Source organism: Strix aluco, chromosome W (genome assembly GCF_031877795.1).
Source record: "Strix aluco isolate bStrAlu1 chromosome W, bStrAlu1.hap1, whole genome shotgun sequence".
Taxonomy (NCBI): domain Eukaryota; kingdom Metazoa; phylum Chordata; class Aves; order Strigiformes; family Strigidae; genus Strix; species Strix aluco.
Window position 1 is genome coordinate 48,407,118 of NC_133970.1, and position 13,687 is coordinate 48,420,804.

General features: G+C 38.8%; 1 protein-coding gene across 4 annotated transcripts in view; it reads right to left on the reverse strand.

Moving 5' to 3' along the window:
- Positions 1 to 13,687, reverse strand: part of LOC141917670 (mitogen-activated protein kinase kinase kinase 1-like) — a 72,143-nt gene that overhangs the window by 25,017 nt on the left and 33,439 nt on the right. For 3 of the 4 annotated variants that reach the window (XR_012621394.1, XM_074811050.1, XM_074811051.1), the window contains exons 2-6: positions 9,222 to 9,372; positions 6,577 to 6,780; positions 4,805 to 5,005; positions 3,812 to 3,928; positions 3,111 to 3,259 (exon numbers count right to left, since the gene is read on the reverse strand). Coding sequence is in view for 3 of the 4 variants with exons in the window: in XM_074811050.1 (XP_074667151.1) it covers positions 3,111 to 3,259; positions 3,812 to 3,928; positions 4,805 to 5,005; positions 6,577 to 6,780; positions 9,222 to 9,372 (822 nt within the window). In the remaining variant the exon portion in view is untranslated. Of the gene's footprint in view, positions 1 to 3,110; positions 3,260 to 3,811; positions 3,929 to 4,804; positions 5,006 to 6,576; positions 6,781 to 8,637; positions 8,711 to 9,221; positions 9,373 to 13,687 lie in introns of those variants that run through there. The other variant, XM_074811052.1, reaches the window with a different exon arrangement.

Consider the following 13,687-nt stretch of genomic DNA (forward strand, 5'->3'; position numbering starts at 1 on the left):
ATAAAACAAAAGGCGAGGGATTGTGAAGAATATGGTGGTGATTTGTGTTAAAATATGATGACTTTGTTAAGAGTTTACCATGTACATAAGTTGAAGGAGATTTGTCATGGTTCTATTGTTAAAAGGAATTTGGAGGTTTTTTTCCTCAGTGACAGATGCTAAGCAGGTGGAAAATTACCGGCGGGACCCCTGTCAGAAGCCCCCAGCAACACCGGATTGTGCAGGTGAAATATGATTGGAGGAATCCCTGCCAGGAGCCCCAGCAACATCAGAAAGCCCGGGAAAGTTTGAGGGACCCCGCTGCGCATGTGAAGGAGGGACTATAAAAGAGAGTGACGTAGCACCACCCGGTGCTCGTTGGTGCGGAGTGGGAAGCCCCCCCTGCCCCCCGGCGTGCCTAGTTTTTTTTTGCTTGTTCTTATTGCAAATAAATTTATTAAAGATATTTTCGCCTCTGCCTCGGCATTTATAACAACATTAATTTTCTTTATCCTTGAAAAATCCACAAAAATAAGCTTACAGTGAAAAATTCAGTACCACAGCATGTATAGAAACACAAGTATTAATTTAAAACTTATTTTTGAAGAATTAGTAGTAAACCAAAAATAACTGCAAATCACAACAATTATCAGAACTGAGTAAACTTTTATCTCAAATTAATCTGATGCTCAGTGATCACCAATACTTATATCATGCAAGATTAGACTCACACAGAATGACAAACTATCTCATTGAACCAGTAATGCTGAAAACTAATGATCAGGTGTACTGGCAAACAACTGAAAGAATCTTTCATCCTGTCAAAAATGAGAACTAACGTAGCAAAGTTCACAGTCCAATAAAGCCATTCCTATAAACAAAAAAATCTTCCTATGCAAGGCATATAATTAAAGGAACTGGCTTGCCAAATAAACCAACCAGTTAAATACATGATATACTCTGGAGCTACTCATGTAATTTATTTAGTGTGACACAATTTGACAATTTGGAAAAATAATTAAAAGACTATGGGAAATTAAGGTCACAGTCTGTATATCAGAATTATAAGCCTGTCTGAATATATTCATCTAACTGTAAGCTTATCACAAAGTAACATATCAAGGTACTCAAGTTTCACTTTACCAAAAAAGCCTCAGTTTTGGTGGCCTTCTGAGGTTTGATCTCTCTATAGGATATCTAGTTCACTCAGTCCACTAACTAATGCATGCACAAATCACTTGTTAAAAAAGTTAACCAATATCTTTTCAAAATAAAGGAGGAGAAGAACAAGCAAAAGCATTCAAGTCAGGAAAAAAAAAAAAATCTATCAGAGAATCAAACATCACTTAAAATTGATAAATAAGGCATCTTTTAATATGGTATAAGCTAAACTGTTATGATTTATAACTCCCTTATTGCAAAATGACGGGTTAAACTATTTTAAGTGTTTTTTAAGATGTGCTTTATATATAAAAATATATTTATAATATATGTCTACACAAACAGTACATTTACACAGAAATTTCAATATATTGTCATAGGCACAAACATTTCTCCAAAGTAGTAAAAAGTTATTAGGACAAGAGAAAAAAAATCCCGTTTCTTCATTTGTTAACACTTGCACAAGTGCTGTATTTGAACAAATGCACACAAATAAGTTTCCAAAGTTAATATATCAGAATCACAGAATCATCTAGGTTGGAAAAGACCTTGAAGATCATCCAGTCCATCCATCAACCCAACATTGACAGTTCCCAACTCCACCAGATCCCTCAGCGCTGGGTCAACCCGACTCTTCAACCCCTCCAGGGATGGGGACTCCCCCCCTGCCCTGGGCAGCCCATTCCAACGCCCAACAACCCCTTCTGCAAAGAAATCCTTCCTAAGAGCCAGTCTGACCCTGCCCTGGCGCAGCTTGAGGCCATTCCCTCTGGTCCTGGCGCTGGTTCCTTGGGTCATGAGACTCATCCCCCCTCTCTGCACCCTCCTTTCAGGGAGTTGGAGAGGGCCAGGAGGTCTCCCCTCAGCCTCCTCTTCTCCAGACTAAACCCCCCCAGTTCCTTCAGCCGCTCCCCATCAGACCTGTGCTCCAGACCCTGCACCAGCTCCGTTGCCCTTCTCTGGACACGCTCGAGTCATTCAATGTCCTTTTTGGAGTGAGGGGCCCAAAACTGAACCCACTCATCGAGGTGTGGCCTCACCAGGGCTGAGTACAGGGGTAAGATCCCTTCCCTGTCCCTGCTGGCCACACTTTTTCTGACACAAGCCAGGATGCCATTGGCCTTCTTGGCCACCCGGGCACACTGCTGGCTCATTATCAATCAACCCCCCCAGGTCCCTCTCTGACTGGCAGCTCTCCAGCCACTCCTCCCCAAGCCTGTAGCGCTGCTGGGGGTTGTTGTGGCCCAAGGGCAGCACCTGGTATTTGGCCTTATTGAAACTCCTCCAGTTGGCCTCAGCCCATCGCTCCAGCCTGGCCAGATCCCTCTGCAGAACCTCCCTACCCTCGAGCAGATCAACACTCCCACCCAACTGGGTGTCGTCTGCAAACTGACTGAGGGTGCACTCGATCCCCTCGTCTAGCTCATCAATAAAGATGTTAAACAGGAGTGACCCCAACACCGAGCCCTGGGGGACACCACTCGTGACCGGCTGCCAACTGGATTTAACTCCGTTCCCCGCCACTCTTTGGGCCCGGCCATCAGCCAGTTTTTTACCCAGCAAAGCGTGTGCCCATCCAAGCCTCGAGCAGCCAGTTTCACCAGGAGAATGCTGTGGGAAACGGTGTCAAAGGCCTTGCTAAAGTCAAGGTAAACAACATCCCATATGCTTCAGTCTTGCAGATGACCACTTACATTTCTAGAGTTTGCTTCCCAAATTCATAGTCAAAAAAAAATGATTTTCACAACTCCACTTAATATTTTCCAAACAGAAAGTATAAAGCAAATATGCCCACTTGGTATGACTGTGACTAATATATACTTGACTCTTGATTCTTTGCAAATACAGAGACTTAATGTGGCTTGAAATGAAAGCAGCTTTGAACAAATGAATGTCGGTGATTCTAAACCTCATAAATTAGAAAAAGACCTATAGAATAAAGCTTTTAATTCCTTTAGAAAAATACTAACCTGTTTTCTGAACTAGATGTAGAAGTACTAGATGATGACAATGTATGAGAATTTGACATGCGTGAGACAAACTTCTGGATGGTGTTACGAGATGGAGCTTTGATCCTTGAGCTACGTCTACTGTGATATTTCTGGAACAAACTCTCAACCTAGCATCAGAAAAAGATAGCAACAGTCATATTTATGCTATGAATAGCTTGTATTTAAAAGGCAATATTACTGAAGCTTAACTACTGCTAAGAAAGATCTATTCACCTTCACAATAATGCATTAGCAGCAGCAGAAATTTCAGAAGTCTTACTAATAGATCACAAGAAACTTAACCAAATAGATTTTTGTTGTAATTAAAAATAATAGCTTTAAGTATACACACAGTTACTTCTGAAGATCCTTGTTCTGTTTACCTTTCAGCTAATCAGTGAGACAGATATACAAATTTGAGTAGAAAAATCCAAGATTTGAATCACTCACTAAACTACAGCTCTCTACTAATTCTTTTAGTTACGCCTTTTATTTGCAGATTATTTTTCTACTTGCAGAGCTCTTGAACCCAAATTAAAGACATAATTAAAAACATATATTTTTGTTGCTTTGAAATGCAGCAGTTCTCAGCATTTTTAAGATAATACCCTAAAGACTTTTTTTTTTTTTACCCAGAGTGTATTTTAGATCTGCCATTAGATCTATTATAAATCTATTACCTCAAAGTTCTTCAGAGTCTTTCTCCAGAGCATTGGGTCTGAGGGTTCAAGCTGGAAGACCCGCAACATAACAAAAAGCAGATGAATACAAAACGTCCCACGGCCACAGCTACAAGTCTGCAAAGAAAAGTATATGCTAGGGCTCTACTGAATTGATAATTACATAGATCATTAAGTGCATCACGGAGACATACGTGTGTGTGTGTGTCCCCACTTTTTTTTTAAAAAAAAGTAGTTAATGCAAAACATTTTATATATAGATGTAAATATCTTGCATGGCCTTACAGAAAATGTGAATCCCCAAAACATTATTCAGGAATATGTATGGAAAAGCAGACAATTATAACACCAGCTCTCTCAACTTTCCCCCCCCCCTTCCTTTTTTATTTTTTAAAATCAGCTGAAGCTATTGCTACACTTCATACTAGAAGGAATTAATGCATATCATCATCACATACCCATAACATGACAGCAAACTTAAATGAGATGCTTCTGTTTACTCAGAAACTTAAATGTTCCCCAATGCAACATCACATCAGTACTATGCAAATCTCTGAAGAGAACCTCACTGAGTATTAATGAAATTATCACACCATTAAAGGAATTGTGTCATGTGCTTGTCATTTATATATATTTCCTCCATTCATGGGATAGTGTTTCAGTGAGAAACTAGAAAAATGAAGTGGCCAAATTATAGCCAAAAACACTTACAATATATAATTAGGAGCCACTTCTTATAATGAGAAATATACAGAACATTAGTAATTACTTCCCAGTCTTTTTTTTAAAGATAAACTCTAGACAAAACTAATACTTGCTACATATTTGAAAAAAATACAAGCTGATCATTACATTACATGAGCACAGATTACATCTTTTAAACATTACTTTATAGAACTGTTAACAAGGGTTGACAACTAACTCTGTTTTGTACAGTTTTCCAAGATTAACTATAAATTAATAAAAGCTACACACAACACAAACGTTCACTACCTGAGGCCCAATAAACACTCTGTATTTATTATCAGGGCTATCTCCTCCAATTAATAAAGAGTTGGGTCCTATCTGCTGCAGCAGGTACAGCCTGGCTTGCATAACTTTGTTGACACGACGATTTGTTTCCTCAGGGCTGTATGGAGAGGAGCCATCTGGAGATGGGGCCCGTCGAGGTGGTGTTATTCGTCCACTCTGAAACTACATAAGCAGTTCCATCATGAGCATTCCCAGGACAATAGTAAGTTTAACTATGTATTTTTCCCCAAATGATGTAGAATAAGAGAGTCCCCCAAACCTGAAGAAACTATAACCTGCTTAGACTATGTTAATTTAAAATTATTAATTTTCTTCCATGCCCAGAACTCAAGAGCAGAAGAAAGTTGGGGGAGGTGGGTGGGAGGTGGTGTGTCCAGGTGGGAGTCTAGTGAACAATCCTGTCATCAAGGGATGTGGTGGCACAGACTCCCTGGGGCACGTTACAATGTCAGGAGCCAGCCAACACTGTGCTGGGATAATCTGGAACTTTCTTATTCTTTATACAAGTGCAGTGAGTTGAGATGATTAGGCACTCCCTGAGCATACCCAAACTCCTGTGCCAAACAGTGAGTTAGGACAATTAAGCACTCCCTAACTGCACCTGGAACTCCTGTTGTCTGGAAACCATATCTATAACTCCTGCGGCCTGGATTGTAGCTCACTCTGGAAAGTACCAGAATTACCTGACAAGAATTGTGGCCGAAAAAGTTATCGACCAAAGTCAATTATCTTGCAATCCTAGAAATAGCAATCCCGAGACCCTTTGAGCTCTCCTGGATTGCAGCATGCTGTGACCAGCATTTTCCCTGAATTGGGATACCTCTCAGGCACAGTCTCTGAGTTTTAAAGACTTCTCAAGGCTCAGTTATCACATGTTGAGGAATATTAATGCATTGTGAGTATTTACTCTGAACTCGAGAAGAGTGAAATTTGAACCATAGGCTAGCCTCTTCCATCCACCTCTCTACCTGTCTACATGTTTAAATACACACATTTGTCTTCACAAATGTGGGCGTCTACATATTTCACTGGATCCAATTATTTCTGTCTCTGTGTGTATATTTTGTGTTTATACATATGCACGTAGATATAGTTTGATTTAAGGTACCTTGTGGTAAGTTAGTGTGAATCTTGTCATTCACGAATCTATAATTAAGTTGCTGTTTTAATTATAACATTCTACCAAATCACCTTGTTAATCTATAAACTTAATCTTTAAGTGCTGCTAAAATTCAACCTTTTGATCAGACTCACACCATTAATAAATTTTGAATTGCTGCTAAATCATAACAGTGTCAAGTATTTCATCCATGACAAGGGAATATACCTGCCTGGAGAACTGACATGCAAAACTGCAGGGAGAAAAAAACAACAAACAAAAAGCCAAAAAGCAAAAACCAAACTCCTGGCACCTCTTCACGCAAATCACGCTAATAGAACATACATGTCTTCACAACCAAGTACCTATATTTCTTAATTTATTTCCTACAAATAAAAACTGAAAGCAAGACTGAATAAAGAAGAAAATACACACTTAAGAGCAAAGAACAAAATTGCACATGGAGAAGTGTAACATGAGATATGCTCTGCATATCTCACTCAAGTAATACCCTGTCATAACCCCTTTATATCAGCATCTTGCCTACCCAGGAAGGATTAGACACCAATTACCTCTCTAAGCAAAATATTGCAGTATATATCCAAATTAAATTACATCACAGCTTGCAACTTACAGGTACTGGAGATACCCTTTTTCTTCTAACACCCGGTGATTCAGATTTAACTGTCCTACAGGATGATGAAGAGCTTCTAGGAGAAGGACTACGTCTTCCTTTCTGGATAGGCGAAGCAGCAGTGCTTTGTCCTTTAGCCCGAGGCTCTAGAGAGAGTTTGTTCATCTCCGATCCATCTCCTTTCCCAGGGGTAGGTTTCACCACCTTGCAGGAATTAAGCCACATGTAAGAACGAATTGATCATTTTACATTATAACAAAACAAATTCATCAAAACTTGTTTTGCTAGCATAATTAAGCCATTATTTAGACATCCAAAGTTTGCATATTCCTTAGGTTCTAATATTAACATCTAATAGGGGCTATCTTGTTAATCTATACACAACACAAAAGCAAGAACCTTTTTTCCTGTCCATTTGTGACATCTATGTTAGAGTTGTGGCAGCAACTGATTTAATTCTCAAAGTGCTTCTGTAATAGTCATTCATGGTATCTCAGAGGACAGCAATTCTCCCATTTGGCTAGTAGGAGCCAAAAGATATTTTTTTTCCCTACAGGTATTATCTGCTTATTTAAGAGCTATAACCTTGGATTTATCTGTTACATTATATTTGCTACATACATTACTTTAAACCTAGAGGCAATACAGCAAAATTAAGGTGTGCCATGCCCTATAAGAACCACAGCCAGCTTTTCTGCCTGCAATAAGTAAAACAGCTACACTGCATCTGGTATCTGAGCTAATAATCACTGTGCACAGTGCTGCACTACCTGAAGAGACACATGTGCTCAAGAAGAGTGAGCACATTCACTTCTAATACAGTGCTTTGTTGTATAAACACTGAATTTTGACACTGTGAGATATGGAGTATTTCAAGACAACTTTCAGCTACCTGCCCCTCAGACCTACATAATGTGTGAGAAGATTAAGGTCCCATGGAATCAAATTAAAAGCAGCCACAGCAGGCAGTCAGTTTTAGTTCTACGTTTCTCCATGTCTTAGAGGCTTAACTCAAAGCCAGAGGGAAGCTCCAAGTAACACTTCAGTTTAACAGAGCAGACCTCTCCTAGAAAGTTGCAGAGGTCTCTGATTTAGGAAAAAAAAATAAAATAAAAAAAAAAATGGAAGGGACTTTCCCTGCTCAGGGTATGAGGAGAAAGAGACATCCAGCCTCCATGCCTTTCTACATGATGATTTGGACTGCATCCACAAGGTCAAATGCTATTTTAAACTGAAACATTTAACTCATCCAGCTGAAGCTGTTCCACTATCCAGAAATGCATTTCAGTAGGCTACAGAGAAAAGAGGACAACAAGGAGGTTGCAGCCTAGCAGTTAGGCACTGTCCCAGAGAAGACCAACCTGTGTTTACAGCCTTGATACAAGCACTGCTTGTTTTAAAATATATTACTATCTGATTATGAAAATGAACAGGATAAAGAAAAATATGAAAAAGCAATACAGGCTTTTTTTTCCTTCCTACTGATGCCTTTTCTCTTTGCTGAAAGGTCAAAATGCAAATTCATGTGCCTATGGACAAGTTACAATTATCAGTTGCTAATGCCTGAAAAAGTTTAAATGTAAAATGGTAGTAATTGACAATCTGAAGCATCAAAAGTTGTATTAAAAACTCAGAAACCTTAAGGGAAGTAGTCTGAGCATGGAACCATAATTTCAAGCTATACAGTAACCAAGATGCATTTAAAAATTTTTTCAAGAACTGTTTTGTGTTATTCAAGATATTGCTTTTAGGTGCACTAAGTATTTTCAATGTTCTTATGACAGAAAGTTACCAATGTAACCCTTATTTCTGCTCTAGAAAAGCTGCCCCCACTTATTTACTGCATCAGATGATCTTAGCTTTAAATTAGCACTCCCACCAATTGTTACACAGGAGTCACATTGACCAATGCAACTACACTTATATGTAACTAATTGCTATTAAACAGCATTATACTGAATATGCCAGTGTTAGAATCATAACCGTATTTAATAAGTTTTCAGTTTGATCTGTCTGAAATTTCTTAAAATTACTTCTGAGCCATTTATACAAAAGTATTACCCAAAAAGGCTAATAAGAATACTCTGGCATCCAAGTTTTAGCAGACTTGAGACTTATGTGAAGTTGTTTGTTACTCAGATTTGATTTTTCTGGTTCAAATAAGCTTGCAGTTTGTATATTCATCTAGCAAAAAAAAAAAAAAATCCACACATGTTAAACATATAGAAAACTTCGATTTAACATTTTCAAACTAAGGAAATGCAAAGTCATGAAACCCTAAAGAATGAAGGGAATACAAACCACTACAGTGCAGTTTTGCACTCAAATGTAAAAATTTATCTAATGAACAAGAGCTACTTTTGCTGTTGACATCAGAAGTCAAGGTTGCTACAGCAGTATTTTACACTACACAATCAGCAGCACAGCAATATACTTTTTTTAAAAAAATAAAGCTTAATAAATGTGTACTCTTCAGAAAGTCAGCCACAATTTCCTGTTAAACAGCTCTTTAAAAAAATGAGATATCACTATTAAGAGTCTGCAAACTGTTAATGATAAGAGAGGTTTCAAACACAAAGAAATTTAAGAGATTTTTATTTGTAATAGTTGCCACAGATAATTGCCTTTACTTCCGTGCCACTTACCACAGGGCCTCTCCTGCTTCTTCTTTCCAGCCATTCATGCTTCCAGGCTGGCATACACATTGCCTTGAGTTTCTCCCTGATCATACGCTCTTCTGGGCGGTCATCCATCTTCTGCAACCCCCTAAGGGTTTCTCTATTCTCCATGTCACGACTAGAGCAAAGAAAAAAAATATTAGAGTAATAGATACAATTATTTTTGGTTAAGGTATAATATTATAGCATTCTTAAGCTTTATGCCATCCTGTTCTCCCTCTCCTTACAGTGCAGCTACTAAAACATTACTTCCAAGTGACTGCTGCAAGCCTTTTAAGAGTTACGACTAATTTGCTAGTCTGCAGTTCGCAGCATACCTGTTTTGAGAGGTATTTCTTTAGAACGTGTGTATTGCTTGTAACATTGGACACCCAGTAAAGAGAAATGTCTTGGCAAATATTAAACCAATACAAAAATTACTCTGTATTTCATGTCATTCACCAAAAGTTTCAGAAGCGTTGTGATGGTTCATGTATGCATCAGCAATGCAAAGCTTGCAATCTGTTTTAAAACAATTTACAAAATATAAATCAATGGTGAAAAGCTTCCATCTTCATTGGATGCACAAGCATGAAGCTATGTATGTAGTGCTTCTTCCTATACATGAAGACTTCCTCAAAAAAAGAGGACTTGTAAACTAATACACAGTATGTTTAAGCTAGACACAGAAATAATGGAAATAAAGCTAGCGTCCTTGACAATTGCTTTCTGAGTGATTAATAACTCAAAAGCACTTCAAATCAGCTATAATTATAGCAAAACTCACAGCAAGTTCATATCTATAAAATGAAAGTATTACAGCAAAGTAGTTGCCTGTGATTGCTGGCAACAACAAAGCAGCAAGAAATACTGTCAGACACTGAAAACCAAATATGAACAGTCTGGAAGATCTCCTGATTCTGTTGAATATCTGCTAAATCACCAAGAAAACCACATTCTTAAGCAGCAGTACACGATCCCCCTTCCATCTTACTGAGATTAGCTGTCTTTAAAAATAAGCAAGCTTGATTAAGCCAACTCTCAGAATAAAATTATGTTTCAAAAATAAAATCACAGCTTAAAGTAGAAGATAAGACTATATAATAATTTAGTTACAGTGAGAAGCAGTTGCATATTTACATCCACTGCTTTCATGCATGCAGTCTTCAACTTCCAAAACTTTTAGCTATGCAGTTAAAACTACAGTTATGTACTGCATGATGACCTATGCCCATCAGCAATGTATTAATAAAGTTCATTTATCAGAAGTCCCTACTGGTCAGGAGTAGTCATGGGTTTTTTTCTCTCATTGTAGACACAAAGGAAACAAAGTATTCTGAAACAGGAAATAACTCTTCCTGTTCAGTGCTGAAACATAATAAGCAGATGGATATTGTAAACAAAAATATTTTTCTTTCAAGCAACATCTAAACCTGTTAATAACCAAATTTAGACACTCAGAACTGTCTAGCAATTAAACACTAATGTTTATAAATAGAAAAATAATCTACCTAAGAATGAATGTTTTTTCAGAGGTTAAGCATTAGTGCTTGCTTAACTTCAAAACTAATGCAAGTGATAAGTTATTTTTGTCCCAATACTGAATTTCATACTATTGCTTTCTAGAAAGAGACAAAAACTAGCAATTCTTCATGAAAAACAAAGACATTACAGCAGCAGCAGGTAGAGTTCAAATAGAGAATGTGCCTAAAAGCTTAGAATGGGGGAAAAAAAACCTATTGTCTAAAAAGGGCTGCTTTTACATTTTTTCCCCTCAGTCAAAAAAAAAAAAAAATCAGTTCGAAGACAAAAATCTTTGTCTGCATAAGAACAATACATCTCCAAAATAATATAGGTGCAAGTTAAAAATATAGTTACTCTGTTTCTATATTAGTTATTCCATGGCATGAACCATCTCAGTTGCATGAATACTTTGTACACAAGACAGAAAACACTATCCCATCAGTGAAAGAATGACACAGTATTTAATTTGTTCATATATCCACGGTTAACTTCCCAACGGATATAAAAAAGTCTTTTAGTGGCCCTTGGACTTGAATTCACAAACAATGCAACATGACAGTGGAGGCTTCACAATCTGTACTTGTTCTCTAAGAAGCAGAAGCAACTATCTTCCTCTCATGTGACAGCTAAACTGATCTACTCTTGCCTGCACAAAGAACTCTTGTGCTTTTCCTCCACGCAGGTGGGAAAGACTAACAGAATCTGAAAGCTTTTGCTCAGTAAACCAGTTATCTTTTTACAGAATTTAATTACTGTGTGTATTTTTATAGAACACAGTTTCTGAAGTGTTCAAAAACCTTCCTATTTTAACTTAAGCTTGGCTAAAACTATAGTTTACTAAATATTCTTATACTCTTGGATCTATAGAAAAAATATTTTTCCTGTGAATGCACAAAGTTTCCTGCATACTGCAGAACATCCTCATTTTGTAGCCTAAACCTACGGGTTTTATTTTTTACTCTAAAGCAAAACCCCTCATCTATTCTAGTCAAGCTGAAGTTTGCCTACATGACAACAGCTGGGTTGCCAGTCCCCATATCACTGTACCTCAGCACAAAAAAAAACCCCACACAAACCCAGAGCATACTCCACTGAGGACTTGATCCTGCTCTGATCCTCATCTTCATACAGCAAAAGTTATTTCTGAGTCAAGTTAACAATATACTTAAGTGACTGCCATGCGGTACTTTATTTGAACAGCAATGACACCACTAAGGAGCAAGCCAAAAAAAAAAACCTCAGAGAATGTGCTAGCTTGGACCAGGAAGTGTCACATTTCTCAACATCCTTGTGTCTTAATTTTGAAGACTTGCAAACAGTAATTGAACATTTTTATTGTTAACAACTGGTTCTTTATGGATCAATGATTCAATATTTTAAACACAAGGTATGCAATACACATGTTATTTACCAAACTACTGTTAAATATACAAGCAAGTTTTACTTCTGAATGGCTCAGTGAATTTAATACTAATTCTCTGCAGGTATTTTTCTTACAAAAGGCATATAGCAGTATATGAAAGCTGAATAGTAGCTCCAATCCATTTTCCTGTGCTTTTCAATGTTTAGAAACAGTTAGTTAAAATAGCAGAGAAGCAAACAGCTTTATCCAATAGCCACACTGGACCAGATTTTATTAGCAGTAGGAAAGCAGGAAAATGTGAAGTTCTGAAATAGGAGAGAGTCAATTCACCAAGAAAAGGAAAGCTCTGTCTGCCATACCCACAAATACTCAATCATAGGAAGGAAAAAAGTTATTAGCTACTAATTATTTATTTATTTATTTTTAAAACCATTTGTCTGAAGCAAGTTAGCAAAAGGTAACTTGCATACCAGGAGTGGTCAAACCATAGAATCACAGAATCATTCAGGTTGGAAAAGCCCCTCGGGATCATCGAGTCCAACCCTCAGCCTGACTCTACAAAGTTCTCCCCTACACCACATCCCCCAACAGCTCATCCAAACGGCCCTTAAACACACCCAGGGATGGGGACTCCACCCCCTCCCTGGGCAGCCTATTCCACTCTCTGACCACTCTTTCTGGGAAAGATTTTTCCCTCATGCCCAGTCTGAACCTCCCCTGTTGCAGTTTAAAGCTGTTCCCTCTTGTTCTGTCACTAATCACCTGTGGGAAGAGACCAGCACCAACCTCTCTACAATGTCCTTTCAGGGAGCTGTAGAGAGTGATGAGGTCTCCCCTCAGCCTTCTCCTCCTCACACTGAACAGTCCCAGCTCCTTCAATCTCTCCTCACAGGATTTATTCTCCAGGCCCTTCCCCAGCCTCGTTGCCCTCCTCTGCACTCGCTCCAGCCCCTCGAGATCTCTCTCGTATTGAGGTGCCCAAAACTGGACACAACACTCCAGGTGTGGCCTCACCAGTGCAGAGCACAGGGGGACTATCACCTCCCTACTTCTGCTGGTCACACTATTGCTGATACAAGCCAGGATGCCGTTGGCTTTCTTGGCCACCTGGGCACACTGCTGGCTCCTGTTCAGCTGCTTGTCAATGAGAACCCCCAGACCCTTCTCTTCCAGACAGCTCCAGCCACACCTCCCCAAGCCTGTAGCCATGCAGGGGGTTGTTGTGGCCCAAGTGCAGGACCTGGCACTTGGCCTTGTTGAAGCCCATCCCGTTAACGTTGGCCCACCGATCCAATCTATCCAAGTGTCTCTGTAGAACCTCCCTATCTTCATGCAGATCGACACTCCCGCTTAACTTGGTGTCATCTGTGAATTTACTGATGATACACTCTGTGTCCTTATCAAGACCATCAATAAAGATGTTGAACAGAAATGGTCCCAACACCAAGCCCTGAGGTCACCATGGGTGACCACAGAACATACTCATGAACAGAAGTGGTCACACAGCAGCTCTATCAGAACAATGCACTTAACAGGTTGTGAGAAGGCCAATCCAGGGTTTAATGAA